This window comes from Agelaius tricolor, unplaced genomic scaffold, assembly GCF_023055355.1.
Source record: "Agelaius tricolor isolate 1412-34295 unplaced genomic scaffold, bAgeTri1.0.p SCAF_1, whole genome shotgun sequence".
NCBI lineage: Eukaryota > Metazoa > Chordata > Aves > Passeriformes > Icteridae > Agelaius > Agelaius tricolor.
In genome coordinates, this window is record NW_027269261.1 from 70,858,388 (window position 1) to 70,873,764 (window position 15,377).

Below are 15,377 nucleotides of genomic sequence, written 5' to 3' on the forward strand. Positions count from 1 at the left end.
ATCTATTTAATACTCTTCCAGAACGTGTCTGGAATATCCTACTGGGACTTTTTTTTTGTTGGGGGGGGGGGGGGGGGGGGGGGTGGGGGGGGCTGGGGGCTTGTTTGACTTTACATTGTTCTTAATGTACTTTGGTAGAAAATATTTGGAAGCTTAGACAGAGGAGTTCATAAAAGGAAAAAAAATCATTTACTGTGGGAGGCATTTCAGGTTTTGTGATCCTTTGTGTGAAAAAGTGTGTCTCATAAAGCTTTTGCTACCTAATGTAGCTGGGTAACTGTTGGGATTTCTAGAATTTACGGATGAAAAAGAATAGTCTTGTCTCAATATCTGCATGTGTTTCTTCACTCTGTTTCACCAATTGTCTCTGCATTTCAACCTGCTTGAGTCTAGTGTATCTTCTGGGAATGCCAGAAACAGCCCCTTGCTTCTACTGGAATCTTAACTTTTCTGATAGTTTTATTACAGTGGGTAATTTGGATGAATCTTGAAAATATTCTTTTTATCTGATGGAATTTTTGTTTCACTTTAACTACTGCCTTAGGGGGTGTTTAAATGCTTCTGTGTTAGTGTCAAGACTAAGAATTCTTAGGTATTGCATTTTTTTAATCCTCTCTGAAGATGCTTGTTCATGAAATATTCAAGTAGTCATATCCTTTGGATGAAGTAAAATATTCTCTTAGAGGTATCATTAAAGACTTACTTTTTAAATCTAGCCTTAAACTACAGGGAACAGATGAGGAAATAAGCAATTTTAGATGTATTTTTTGACATGTGCATTGTAGCTAAGTGAAAAACAAATAATTTGGCTATGTTATAATCCCACCTCTGTTTGCTCTGAAAGCGTGGGAAAATCCCAGTTTTTTAGGCTACTTTCACAGGATCACATGTGTTGAGTTCTTCAAAAATACAGTGCTCTAGATTGGCAGTATGATCAGTCTACCTGGATGCATTAAATTGTTTTTAGTAAAGTACATGCATTTATAATGGTGAGGTAAAAATTTGTGTTTGTTTTAGCCTTCTAGCTCTGCTCTGCAAATCTTAGGAGTGGATTTAGATTTGTGGGCAGTTCAGTACCAAAAAAACCCCTAAACTTGTATTTGGTTGATTCTGCTAATGTAAATCTGGAAGCCCTTAGGTATTCTATCTAAATAAAAACCTTATTAGTAAGATTTCTTAGCTCAACTTTCTGAAAAACCTGGCTGAAATAACAATTTTATAAGAAACTATAAACAACCATTTCTAAGGGGTGACATAGTGAGGAACACACCAGTGTTCAAAGCAGTTCTGTTTAGTAGGTTTGAGTGCAACCTCTTTGGTTTATTGTTTCTTGAAACATATGCTTGCTAGTTTCCAAAGTGTGGGTTTTTTTATAAGAACAAATGTAATGGTGTGTATGTATTAGTAATGTGGCAACAGTCATGTATTATGAAGAGCTGATTTATGGGCTATGTTCTGTGCTACCATGGGACTTCCTTTCTTCTTTTTTTCAGTATAAAATCAAAAGTATTCAGGATTTGGTGAGTTTGAAAGGCTCAGATCGTCGCAATTTACTGCACTTTCTAGAAGATAAGAAATACGAAGAAGTTATGGCTGTCCTTGGCAGCTTTCCATATGTTACTATGGATATAAAACCACAGGGTGAGTGGGAGGTCCTTTTGTTCTGTGTATGTCACTCTTCTGACATTTTGATAGTCTGCTGGCAGTAAGCTTTTGGAGGATGCTGAAACACAACTCACTATGTGACCTGGAAATTACATGCTTCTTTGAAGGGGTGGCTTCTTGTATATGGGAGATACAGTCTGAGGAGATAAAATACATTGAAACATTCCATGTATTCCCAAGCCAGCAGTAGTTTCTCATACAGGAGCTTAGCTGAAATTTTGTCTTTCAGTTTTAATATTTCATGAGTGATGTGGAATTTTGGTTGAAATACCACTTTTATTAGCTATCTTAAACAGTTACACTTATTCCAGAATTTATGCTCAGCTTTCTTCAGCATACAGGTTCCTTTCCTTAGCATTTGTGAGGTTCCTCTGGGGTTCCTTTGTGATAATCCTGCTTTTTATATCTGGTAGAATTTGTTCAAGCTATGCTTTGCTATGTTTTGTGTGCACTATTTCAGTGAATGTATAATGCTCTCCTCTCTGAAGATTTGGGGTATTGTAAGCAATTCCTATTAGACAGACTTTGCAGTGGGAACTGAATGGGTTCTGCGGTCTCCTTTTCTTTGTAGAAGATTAGTGCTAGTAAATGTGTGATATCTGAAAGTCTGTTCTAATTCTTGTTTCTGGTTTATATTTTCATTGTGATAGCAATGATTGCATTCAAAATGTGTTATGCTTTGTTTGGGGAGCCTGATTGTAATTTGGCTTATATGTAGTCCCCTGTGAGAAGCAAATGTTAGAAGAAATATCTGTTAAGGAAGCAAATGTCTGCTAATTTTGGTGTTTCTGAATGTTATTTGTGTTGTTTATTTTATTTTTTTTAACAAAAAAACCAGAAAATTGTATGTTGTTGTAGCTTAGGTTTGTATACAGTCTTGTTAATCTGCTTAAAATTCAATCTTGAAGTACCTCCCCATATTATTACCAATGTTTTCCTGCCTGCAGTCTTCATTTGTCACACAGCTGCACTCAAGTGTGGTGTGAAGGATTAAACCGTGCAGATGCTTTTCTGTGTAGCTCAGTATTGCCATTATATAAAATATATATCTAAGACAACTGAATAGTAAAACTGCTTTCACAGGGAGGGACTAGAGGGGAATAAATAAAATGTCTACACTGGAATAAAACTCTATTCCTCTCCTACCTGAGACATTCTCCATTTTATAGGTCGGAGGTATAAACTCCTCAGTGGCTCCCCTGTGGGGTTTGTTTAACGTTTCAGTTAAACTAATCATTGCTGTTCTTTTATTTTCCTTTGCCTTCTCCTTAAAAAATAATTAAATGCATGATTGTTAATGTGGCATTGAAATTGAGTTGTTAATAATATGAAAGTCAGGAAAATGAAAATTATGATTCCCAGAACAAATATAACAGGGTCCCTCTGGTCATGTGTGATATTTCATGTTTCTGAAGTTTTATGCTTTAATATATAATGCACAATATTACAGGGTTATGGTTCCCACAGCAGCCATAACTTTGAATTTTCCAACTTTCATGCAATTAAAATTTCAAACTCATTGTTGAGTTTTATAGGTTGCTGAATCACCAGCTCTCGTTCTGATAGTATAGTTGAAATTGTAAGAGACTTATTAAATACTACTTTTAAGATATTTTTTGTTAAAAATTCTGGAATCTGAATGCTTACATTTGGTAGTAGCAGAAGCAATGTTTAATGGAGAAAAAGTCTTTAAGGAAGTCTAATAGATGTGTTGTTTTTCTTTTCGCACTAGTTTTGGATGATGAAGACAGCAACAACATCACAGTAGGCTCTCTTGTCACTGTTCTGGTCACACTAACAAGGCAGACCATGGCAGTAAGTATTAAGAATACTTGTCTTTTCATGGTAGCTGTGGGTGTACACTAGTAAAAAGGCATTTCTGGTTGTTTTGTAAACATAACTGTGAGGTTAAGATCTGAAATTGAGAACTTGTGCTCTTAATCCGTCCTTATGGTCTTGTTTCTGAATAAGAAAGTTTTCCTGGAATAAAATCAAAGTTCAGTCTGACCCATTGCAGTTGTCTAGGGAACGGTAAAAGAATATGGCAAGTGATACTGCTCTGAGGTTTGTAAACAACAGGAAAAGAGACATTCAGAAACTTGGTTCTTGAACTAAAATAAAATATTCACTCAAGTCCTCAGGACAGTGTTTGATTTTGCTTTATGTGGGCTCATAATGTTACAAATCTCTTGGGTGTTTTAGAAAGAAACGCAGTCCAGCGGAATGCAGAATATGCGTAACTTAATATAAAGGAGGTACACCAGTGTGACATGAACAGTGTGGCATAACCAAAACAATACTATACCCTAGCAGTTAAACTTCTGACTTGTGCCTATTTTCAAGCTTAAAATGCATTAATGGCTTTCTTTGAACAAAAAACTTTAATACACAGAACCTAAACAAGCTTTGATACATCAAAGACTACAATGTCAATTTTTGCATCTGTAGTTATGACATAATTGTCTAAGTAAACAGAAGGTCTGAGTTACACCTCTAAGTTACACAAGCCTGAGTATTGTAGGTGAGATCAGACTATTGAAGCTAGTTCAGCAGAAAGTCTGTATATATGAGATCCATGTGCTTATGCTGTGGGTGCAGTAGGTAGAAAGTAAAAGCACTGTATCATTATGCTGGAATTGCAAAAAGGAAATGGCAAAGAAAACTGAAAATTATGAAACTATGAGGATATTGAACTGTGCTTAGAAACTAAAATGTCTAACAGCATATAGAAGATTCATTTAAGATGCTTCCTGTGTGACCTCCACTAGGCAGTCTGGCATAGAAACAAGAGCTAGCCTTTTGTACGATGCATGTTTTTTGTGGTGGTATTTCCTATTTGCCATCTTTATATACAACAGCTCCTTGTGACTATTTTGTTTGGGTGGTTTTTTTAAATGGAATATTGTATATTTTGAAAAAAGAAACGCCGTTAAAAAATCCATTGACAGAGAGGTGTCTCAATCTACAGTATACTAACATTGTGTTGTGTCTTAACATTTCACATTTCTGGTTTGATTTGTTGTTCTGTGTCCCTGAGTAGCAGAGCAGCTGTTGAAGTTTTTAATGCTCTGACAACTGGAGCAGAATTAGCATTTTACTACTGCTTGCTTTTGTGATCTAGGATTTCTGTGCTTTATAAAACAAGTGGATTTTTTGGAACAAGGTGACATGTTGCTATTAAATTTCTTTATAATACAAGTGATGGAAAAATCTGAGACCAAATGTTTGAACTAGTGTTTAATTTTGATCTGTTAATCCCCTGTTGTGTCTGTCACTGATAAAAGAATTTGTCATGAGTTAAATATTCAGACTTGATTAAAGGTGATTTAGTTTAAGTTCAAATATGAAATAATAATTTGCTCTTGGTACAGAGAGGCATTAGTAGTTTTCACATTTTTCTCTAATCAGGAAGTGTTTGAAAAGGAACAGTCTATATGTGCAGCAGAAGAGCAACCAGCAGAAGATGGGGTAAGTGAAGAGTGAATGTTCCTTTTGCTAATTAAAGAGAACATTCTTTCAGATCTTGAATTGCTAATTGTGCACTTCTCAAGCATTTTTTCCAGAAATGCCTACTGAAGTGTCCTTTGAACTGTGCTTTGTAATTTTGGTTCTCAGCTTAAAACGCTTAAACTACAGTTGAATGACTGAAATTTTATGAACAGAATAAATATTTTAATACTGCTTTCCTGCAGCAAGGAGATGCCAGCAAATCAAAGAGCAAAGGATGGCAACAAAAGAATAAAGGAACCAAGAAAGCTTCAAAATCAAAGAAAAAGAAGCCATTGAAAAAGAAACCTGTGCCACCTTCATTGCCACCACAGAAACAGCAGAAACAAAAACAAGCTAATGGGGTAGCTCATGGATTCAATGATATTTATAATTTTATTCAGTTTATCACTTGTAATCTGATGAAGGGATTTGTATTTGTCTCTTCCATTTCAGTTTATGCTTTTGTGAAGTATGTCTTCTAAAATAGCATTTGTTTTCTCTACATTTAACAATTACTAGTGAAGTAATCAGGAAACCACCATGGTAATGTTTGCAGTGGCCACTGAAAGTTCTGCTCAAATATTTTAAAAATGTGCCTTCATAGTCTCTTCTTACTATTTGTTCTTGTTATGCTGCCTTCTTGGAGGTGAATTGTTCTGTAACTTCTACTTTTTCTTTAAAGATGAAGACTGAAATGAGACTTTGTTCTGGTAAATTAAGTAGCTTTAGTAGCTTTAGTAACTTTAGTAACTTTATGCTCCCACTGCATGGTGTTTTCTCCACCTCTTGGGCTATGTTGTAGGTACTTTTTAAAGTTCTCCGTAATTTTATTAAGACTTTATGAAATGCAGTCCCAGAGTCATAGAACGGTTTGGGTTGAAAGATAATTTGGCTTAAAGAGCCTTTAGTTCCAACCCCTCTGCCATGGGCAGGGGTGCCACTCACTAGATGAGTTTGCCCAGGGCACCACCCAGTCTGGCCTTGGGCACTTGCAGAGATGGGACATCCAGTCTGGGAATCAAATACTGGTTTTTCCTATTCCTGTTGGGAGAGCCATATGGAGAAGGAAAATAACTTCTGTCCTCCTCTTAGTGAATGAGGTGGAAAGGATTAATCTTCACTGTAGACATAACTCTGACACAAGAAGTACATAGCTCATGCAGCCCAACCTTAAGGGAGGCACTGTGAATTCTGTACACTACAGTAATGCAGACAAACTAAGTCAGAGGTGTTGGGTGTTTGTTTTTCTTTCCCATTAGGAAGTTGTTGTGAAGGAAGAGGAGGAGGAGGTCTCTGATAAAGGAAGTGAATCTGAAGAAGAAGAAACAAACAGGGACTCTCAAAGTGAAAAAGATGATGGGAGTGACAGAGACTCTGACAGAGAACAAGACGAGAAGCAAAACAAAGATGATGAAGCTGTAAGCCTTACTTTTCCTTGATGGGTAATGTTGCCTCTGGGGTTGAGAGAAAATGCATTTTAATCCTCTAGCATCCCCTCAGGCTAATCAACACTAGGATGAAGGAGTAATACTGGTTCTCCAGAGGTTTTCAGACCTCATTCTGGTAGAAGAGCTTTGTTATTGCAAGTTTGTTCCAGACTGAGTAGCGGAGAGTCTTTTCAGCATGGTCAGAATATTTAGAAATGACATGAGAAAATGGCTAAACTTCAGGAGAAAAAATATTTCTTTCAGCTTAATTTGAGTACTATCTGCTGCAGATTTGTGACCTAAAGTCTCTTCTTTGAAATGTGTTCTTTACAGGCAGTGGCTGTTGCATGCTGCACAGTGCCTACTAAGCATGCAGTAGTTGAGCAGACTTGTACAGGTGCTTACTAAATGCTAGTAACTGTCAGGTTATGTGTCTGAAACTGTAATAGTGTAACAGAGAGTGAAACATTGTGGTGGTAGATGATTTCTGCACCACAAGTCTTACAATAAAAGACTTGAGTGACAGCTGAATGACCTGTGCAGGTGAGATTGGGCTTCTGATGGGAAAGGAATCATCAAACTTGTAATCAGGACTCCTATGGCTGAGGTAGAGAGTGTTTAGAGGTAGTGTTGTAGGATTGAGTTTTGAAGAATGTGTGCAAATCCCACAGGTCTGCTTTTTCTCTTTATAATGTTTAGTATTGCATGAGAACTAGTCACATGTACCATTTTCATGGACCATTTTCTGTCTTTTTAATGCAAAAGATGGTTAGTGCACAGTAATTCTTTAACCTTATCTTTGACAGGAGTGGCAAGAATTACAGCAAAGTATACAGAGAAAGGAGCGAGCCCTTCTTGAAACGAAGTCAAAGATAACACATCCTGTTTACAGTCTTTTTTTTCCTGAGGTCAGTAATAAAAAGCATTACAGTTATCAAACATGAAAATTAATAATAATATAAATTAATGGATCCATTTATATTCTTTACTGTAAATATTGAGCTTTTAAAAAACCTTAATGTCTGGGAAAAAATAGTATTTATTTTATGAAGTCTTAACTTAAAAATTAAACACTTTCAGATACTTTTCTAAAACCTTTTTTTTCATTATTCTTTCTACTCAGTTCCCAGAGGCTTGCAAACCTGTAAAATTTAAGGTGAAATGTTTGGATGTTTCTAACTCTACATATGTCATGGCTTAGCCCTGGCACAGTGCCAGTGCACCCATTAAATATATTTTTCTCAAATGGCTGCTGTGAGGTGTGACCATCTAATTGCAAGTGCCTGTGACTGGGAGAGGTCCTGACAACCCCTCCTATGTAATCACAGGAGAGTTTGGGGATCATTTGGATCAGCAGGTAGTTTTGGATTACTTGTTGACTTCAAGTCTCAGTGCAGCAATGTGATGGCAGCACGGTGTGCAGCTATGGAAGGTGGGGTTGCTTGGCAAAGCTGTCTATTTTCACCACATTGTGGTGTGGAAGTGGCAGAAGCCAACTGTGGAACAGTCTTTTCTATAGAGTTCAAAAGTACAAGTTCTACTCTGGGTGAGTGTCAGGAAATGATACATTTGAGAGTGGTAACTGAATATAGGCTGAGGTGTGTTTACAGCAGCCTTTGGTGTGGAAAGTATTACCTGATTTATCAGTTGTTACTTGCACTAACAGCTAGCCACTCACTTGTCTGAGAAGCCCTTAACAGCAGTGGAACCTTGAAAAAGAGGAGATTTTTCCAAATGGAGGGTTTGTGTTCTGAGCAGATAAGTTAGGTCCTTGGGGTGACCTGATTGGAACCAGGAGGGAGTAGTATTTGGCCACATTTTCTTTCTTGGCCAGTGGTTCAAGAAATGGCTAATCAGCTCCTTTCCTTCCTTGCAGTCTGACTAAGGAACTAATCTAGGATCTCTTCTTTGTGGTTGTGCTATCTCCAATAAGGCAAATAAATTGTCTTCCTGAAGGCCTAGCTGACAATCTAGTATTGTAATGGCTGAACTTGAAGCTGTATTTTCCTGACAGTTGGGTGCACTCCCACTCCCATCTCTCAGTACAGCTTCCACCAGTACACCAGCATAAAAAGGTGTGCTGGCATTCTGCTCTTCTGGCTGCCTTAGATCATGTCAAATGTGCTGCAGAGTCTTAATACCTCCTTGCTGTGAAGGCAGCTGGCTTTGGTCATCAGTTGAAGCTCACAGACAGTAAGTGCCATGCCCGCTGCCTCAGGGATGCTGAATATTTGTATTTCTCTTTTACTGAAGTGAGGGTCCTTTCAGAGACTTTGCTTATACTTACTCTGTATAAAGCTGCATAAGCCTTCAGCTGTGTGTAACTGAGTTACATATGGGTTTTGTGATAAAAAACCTAAATACAGCTTGCTGCTGAAAAGAAATCTAGGGCTCATCTGAATGCTTGAACTTAAAAGATACACACATATCCTCTCATGGTACTGCAGTTGTAAATTTTCCAACTTCACTGATTTCTTAAAAGTTGAATGCAGCTGTACTTTGTGCTGTAGCTGCAGTGGGAGCAGGTTCAGACAGAGTTGATCTGCAACATCTGAAGAACAAAAACCATCATAGTCTGGTTTGGTTTTTTTTCTCATCTGTTATTTAGAGTTTTATTTGTACTGTGGTCATGGCCAGTTCAGAGATAAAAAATTAGAGGTAAAATGCTGTGTTCCAGATTTTAAAGATGTTTGAGTAGTAGCTGAGCATAATAATACTTGTTCTTAGGAGGCAGCCTTAGTGCTGTTTCATCCAAGTTTTGGGGCAGTTGATTACTCTGCCAGAGATGTGTCTTTAATCTATGCAGGTTCCTAAAGAATTATCTTCTGCTCCTGCTTCCATGGGTCCAGAAACTGCACAGATTGTAGTTTTGACATTTTTTAGGTAGAAACTGGCCTTGGTGTTCCAATTTCATGAACATACTGGTTCCCTGGCATGCCAAACCTTGCACCCATCTGTTAAAGGGCGTTTTGCCCACTTGACTGTTAGTTTGCCAGATTCTCACAGGCATAAACTTTAAATTCCATCCAATAAGCAAGAGGAAAATCTTGCAAGAGGAAAATCTGTGCAGTCCTGCACAGTTGTCCTTTCTGTAAAAAAGTGATGGCACTTCAGGGTCAGGAACACTCCTGTAATTTCCTAAAAAATACAGAGTCCTTTGAACTTTACATCAACGATTGTCATTTGCACTGGTATTTTTTCCCCCACTTGGCTGTTATTTTTACTAGTTTTTGTGAAAAGCCATTGGATGATTTTGATCTTTGTCTCTTTCCATCACTTTTAATGGCAAGGAAATTTCTTTTTTTTTGAAGAACAACGTATAGTAAGTCAGCACAATGTTTTGGTAAAATCAAAAATAACGTTGATACAACTGCAGGTCCTTTTTATTATGGTCACAGTCCTCATAGGCCCAAAATGGATTAGCCATTTCTGTAATAGATCTTGCTTCTGTAGCTCTTGTTCATCTGTGCTATTTATACTGTTCATCTTTCTATTCCTAGAGGCCTCTTGGCTAGGAAATAAACACTTTGACTGCCTAAGAGTCTTCTTTGCTACAGCTGTCAAGAAGATTGACAATATATTTACTGTTGAAACTTACAGATAAAGTAACGTATGCCTTGTAATCACATGGGATGGTTTTTCCTAAAGAAAATCATTTGGAATAGTTGTAAGAAGGATTTAGAATTCTACACATTCTGGCATTAAATAGCATACAAATAGGTTTTTGTCCTGTTCTCTGTGCCTGTTCCAAGAACACAAGGGAATGCTGATGCTTCAGTGTGATGCTTTTGCTTTATGTACTTCAGAATGGGTATTTAACATGTTGAGTTAATTTTACATTTCCTGTTCTGGGACTCAGGAGTGCTAATCAGCGTTTTTAGTTGTTGGTGTGAGTATCTTGCTGTTGTAAATGGTTGAATTTTTTAGTGAGATTGTGATAGTTAGTATAACAATTAGTCACTTCAAAAGAAAAAAAAAGAGTTAATTTGGCTTTTGTAAAGTTTCAACATGCATGATTTAAATCTCAGCTCACCAAACACTGACTTCTGAAGTGTTAAAAAAATCTAAAACTACTGAACTTTTAACTACTCTGGTAGAGACAAAAATTCTTCAAATTCTACATATTAACAGGATTTGCTTCCCAAATGTGGAATTCAGAAGTTCCCTGTATGTGATAGGGAGCAGTTATTGGGCATCCTTTACAAATATTCATTAGTACCAATCAGTTGATTGGTACTGAGTCATTTCCTTGAAGTGAAATCTCAGTGTGTTCAAATGTCATTTCACTTTTTGGAGGGGGAAGCAGTGGGACAAAGCACATTTGCCTGAAAAAAGACTTTTCTGCAAATAGTTCTTTATCTGTTTTTACACTTTCCTTGTTTTAAATGCTCAGCTTTTTATCCAGGTTAGATTTCTGTTGAAGGACCTAACATTGTTTTATATTGCATGAAATTGCTTGTTAATCCTCAGTGGACAAAATTCTTTGGGGTGGTTCCATGTCCCACATGGTAGCTGAAGTTGAATACCTGGCTTGAAGCCTTTGGAGACCAGCAGTTACTTGTCATAACCTGTTTGCTTTCGATGTGCAGTGTACACCATGTATTTTATTCATGCACATCCAAGAGTTTAAAAAAGGCACCAGACACAAACTTTCTGTCTGTATTACAAAGATCAGTGAATCCTAATTGACTGTTAAAAAGTGTAGGGGCATCTTGTTCTATGACTTCTTTAATGCTTGTGGTTTTTTACTGTTGTTTTGTTTCCCCTTTATGAAAGGAAAAACAAGAATGGTGGTGGCTGTATATTGCAGATCGGAAGGAGCAGATGTTAATATGTATGCCATATCACGTTTGTACACTAAAGGATAAAGAAGAGGTAAAGTACTTGGAGAGTTTTCTTTCTGGGATATTACAAAACTCTGTTGAAGTGTCTCTGGTATGCAAATACATGTAGATTTTAATTTATTTAATACTTATCTCTTAAGATGGAAAACAAATTTCACTCTCTTGATAAAAAGAGAGAAGTGCCTTTTAAGTATGAAAATTGATAGTGGAGAAAGAAAAAGTAATTTAAGACAACTTTGAAGTTTCTTCTGGAATATGTTGGGTTTATTTTTTTCTTGATATCAAAAGATCATGAAAAGCAGTATTCTTACACAGTGAAATTCCTAAATTTATTCAAATTGTTAGAAACATTAAGTGTTCTCTTTCTGTACAGCAGAGACTGTGACAAATTAATTAATTGGCTCATATAAACTTTGCTGAACCTGTAACCTTTGGCAGTGTTCTTTGTGCCACTTTTCTGAAAAATGAAGACCTAATGTGTTTGTTCTTCCAAATCAGATGTTACATTCAATTTCAAATAACAGCAGTTAAGATAAAACTTTCAGCAGACTAAATATTTTAACCTGTTTGGGTTTTTGAGGCTTAGCATACAGCAGGGTGAAACTGTGTACTTAATGTAGTTACTTGGCCTAATTCAGAAAAAAAATCATTGATTGAGTGACTCAATGATTTTTCAGCTTTCATGGCAGGTATTGTGTTTGGGTATTGTTGCTCTTTTTTACAGGTATTTTATTACATAGAGATATTCAAATAAGTGTCCCTAGTAAGAAACTAAAACTTTCTATTATTCTGTAGTAGTGTTCATTGTTCATTGGAGGACTCAGGTGCTTGTTTCAATGTGTCATTTGAAAGCAGTAAGAACTTTATGGTATGCAATCTCTTTTGTAGGTAGAGCTGAAGTTCCCAGCACCAGGCAAGCCTGGAAACTATCAGTACACAGTTTATTTAAGATCAGATTCATATATGGGATTGGACCAGATTAAACCATTGAAGGTGATGTTTGACTCTGTTATATACTTGTGTTACATTGAAAGCTACTTCTTATGGTCATTAAAACTATAATTAACAGGACCAGAAGTCCTGTTGATAAGAGTTCAACCTGTCCTAATTTTAAAACAAGTGGGAAGGATGGACTTAGAAATGGTTTCTGCCTAATGTGCAGTGATAATTTTATGATGGATTAAATGGGACTAAAATTTGAGATACTTTCCCATGCACGTGTATTTTAATTAATGTTTTTCTAATGTTTATTCAGTTTCTGCAGTATGGTTGGCTGTGGCTTTTTATACCTTGAGGTTTCCCATGCCATTTCCCTGCCCTTCCTTAGTCCTAGATTCATTCAATTAATGGGAAAAATCGGGCATGCCTTACTTCTGGAAGCAGTTCTTGGTTTTGGTTTGGTGAGTGGGATGGGATTTGTTTTGTTATTTAGTTGGTTTTTTTAGCTATTCTTTTGTGGGTTGCTTGTTTGTTTTGTTGTGTGAATTTGTTTGTTTTCCCAAATTGCTGTTTATTGTCCGTAACCTTTTTTCCCCTCTGTTCTCTTTCTTTATCCAATTACAGCTGGAAGTTCACGAAGCAAAACCAGTGCCAGAAAATCACCCACAATGGGATACAGCAATAGAAGGTGATGAGGACCAGGAAGACAGTGAGGGCTTTGAAGACAGTTTTGAGGAGGAAGAGGAAGAAGAGGAAGATGATGATTAAACATACTATTGATTGACTACAATATCTGCACACAGTGCAAGCTCTTGGTCTGGCTGTGGAACTTGTACAGTTAACCAAGAAACACAGTACAGAAGCTTTGAGAAGGCTGAGTTTAAATTTTCTTTACCAATTAAGAGTGCATTATGTAACTTCTCAGTGGAGGTGAAACAAATCTGTTGCCATTGATACACCTTGGAATATGCTTATGGCTCATAGCCTTCAAAGTGCAGGATGGTGCATTTGTTTCAATTGAAAATAAAAGCTTTTTTATTATAAATGTCCAAAAGTGTGGGCTATGTATTGTCTGATCAGTTTAGGGTCCAATTTAAATAAAAGGTACTGTTAGCTAGGAGCAAACTTTCAATCAATTTTTCTGCATTAGAAATTTATTTTAGAAAATGTTTTGGTATATTTGACATTACAAATATCTGTTGATTGAAGCAACATTTGCTCAACTTTCAAACTTGATTGGTTCTGTGGTATTCATTAACTATTTTGCTGTGATACTGCTCACATCATTCATAGCTTTAAGAATCTGTTTTACTTAACTTGATCATTACAAATTGGCATCATATCCATTGCCACATTCCATATATTCCAGAGGGCTGCTTTTTTTAGGACTGTTGCCTTTTTATGCCCGAGATTATAATGGAAATCATAAACTTTCTTGACTCTGCCATAGGATACTTATTAATGGCTTAAAACATTTTTAAGCCCTTATTTCATCAGATCAATGGGAGATCTGAGTCTTTTGATAAACAGAATGTCTGTAAGTAATATTGGGACCACATGTTATGTAAGCTAGTGGCTTTTGTGTAATACCTTTATAAAAGGTACATGCTGAAAGCCGAAGTATATTCTTAATTCTCAATCTACCTGACACCGTCAGAAACATTTTAAAGGTAAAATACAACATGCAGAGAGGGCATGTTTTGTATCAGTTTTGAATTCCCATCAATAAACTGGATAATTTGATGGCTGTTTGCATTTGTAATAGCGTGCATCTTTGTCTGAGGTTGTTGGTTTGTTTTGGTTTTTTTTTCCTACCCTAGTCTTCTGCAAGGTTGTAAACAAGATAGTGATTCTGTTTCTACACCTTTTAAAGAAAAAAAAAAATCAAATCTAATTAGAGAATAAATTCAGGGAGGAGAGTATCAGGGCTATTAGTGTATTCTATGAGACTTGATAAAAGCCATGGGTGGATTCCTCCTTTTCTTCCTCTGAATAAAACAAATGAATTGTTGCATTTCTATACTTCAGAAATACTTAAGAGTGTTCTGCAAGTAGGAATAGATGTATTTCTGTTCCTGTGTATTGACTATGAAAATACAGTGCTGTAAAATGTGACAAATTCTCACGCAGGAAAATTTCCATTCTATAAAAATTGCCCAAAGTCAGAATAGGTACACACTAATTTGCGACCTTGTTTGTTAGAAAGGGTTGTCACTTTAAATGAAAATTTATATTGTTATACTCTTTGTAATTACAATAGATGCAAATAAAATTTGAAGGTGTTCTAATGAGATTATGGTATTTTTCAAAGTACTTCTGAAGTGCACATTGTTAACTTGTAAACCATAAGCAGTGTCAGATGGTCAAACTCAAGAATGAAGGCTAGGTTTAAATTAAAGGGCTTGTACACTTGATGCCTTGTAACTCCAGTTCTAACTTGCAAAATAGAGCAGTGAAATAGCAACACAAAAGCTCTAGTTGTGTAGTCCATAGGCTTTTGAGCCAAATACTGCACTGGTGAGAGAAAAGATAGGGAAGAGTCTAATGACTCTTCCTCAAGCAAGTAGGCCAGATGAGTGCTAAGATGACTGAACAACTCCTAGTGAAAGTCTGCAGTTGGTAAAGGTAGGAGAGGGGTGAGTCAGGAGGTAGAGTTGATAATAAGAGCATTCTGGATGGGTTGGGCTGCACTCTGAACACTGATCCCTAAATTTTGTTATTAACAGTCAGGGTATATAGATGTGAATGCATTGAAATGATTTTAAAAAGAAAGAAAAAAAGAATCATGTCTGTGGTCTGAATACTGAACTGGTTTCTTCTTGAAGATTGAAAGTGACGGCTGGGATAACCCTTGAAGTTTACCAACTGGGGATAATTCTGTTGAGCCAATAAAGGCTAAATCTAATACTTCAAATGTGTGTCTCTTGTATAGTCAAGGTAACTTAGTAAAAAATGTAAGGAGAAAAATTGTGGTGGTATTGGAAATCTTGATAATGTGAGAAAGGCATGCTGA

At 36.6% G+C, this 15,377-nt stretch overlaps 1 protein-coding gene across 2 annotated transcripts in view; it reads left to right on the forward strand.

Annotated features, from left to right (window-relative positions):
* SEC63 (SEC63 homolog, protein translocation regulator) overlaps positions 1-14,107 on the forward strand; it is a 53,222-nt gene extending 39,115 nt beyond the window's left edge. Inside the window, exons 13-21 of one of the 2 annotated variants that reach the window (XM_071439311.1) lie at positions 1,494-1,641; positions 3,398-3,480; positions 5,074-5,133; positions 5,358-5,516; positions 6,414-6,572; positions 7,388-7,489; positions 11,358-11,456; positions 12,314-12,418; positions 12,989-14,107. In XM_071439311.1, coding sequence (XP_071295412.1) covers positions 1,494-1,641; positions 3,398-3,480; positions 5,074-5,133; positions 5,358-5,516; positions 6,414-6,572; positions 7,388-7,489; positions 11,358-11,456; positions 12,314-12,418; positions 12,989-13,132 — 1,059 coding nt within the window. In that variant the 3' untranslated portion in view covers positions 13,133-14,107. The remainder of the gene's footprint in view (positions 1-1,493; positions 1,642-3,397; positions 3,481-5,073; positions 5,134-5,357; positions 5,517-6,413; positions 6,573-7,387; positions 7,490-11,357; positions 11,457-12,313; positions 12,419-12,988) is intronic. The other variant, XM_071439319.1, reaches the window with a different exon arrangement.
* The last annotated feature ends 1,270 nt before the right edge of the window (positions 14,108-15,377 follow it).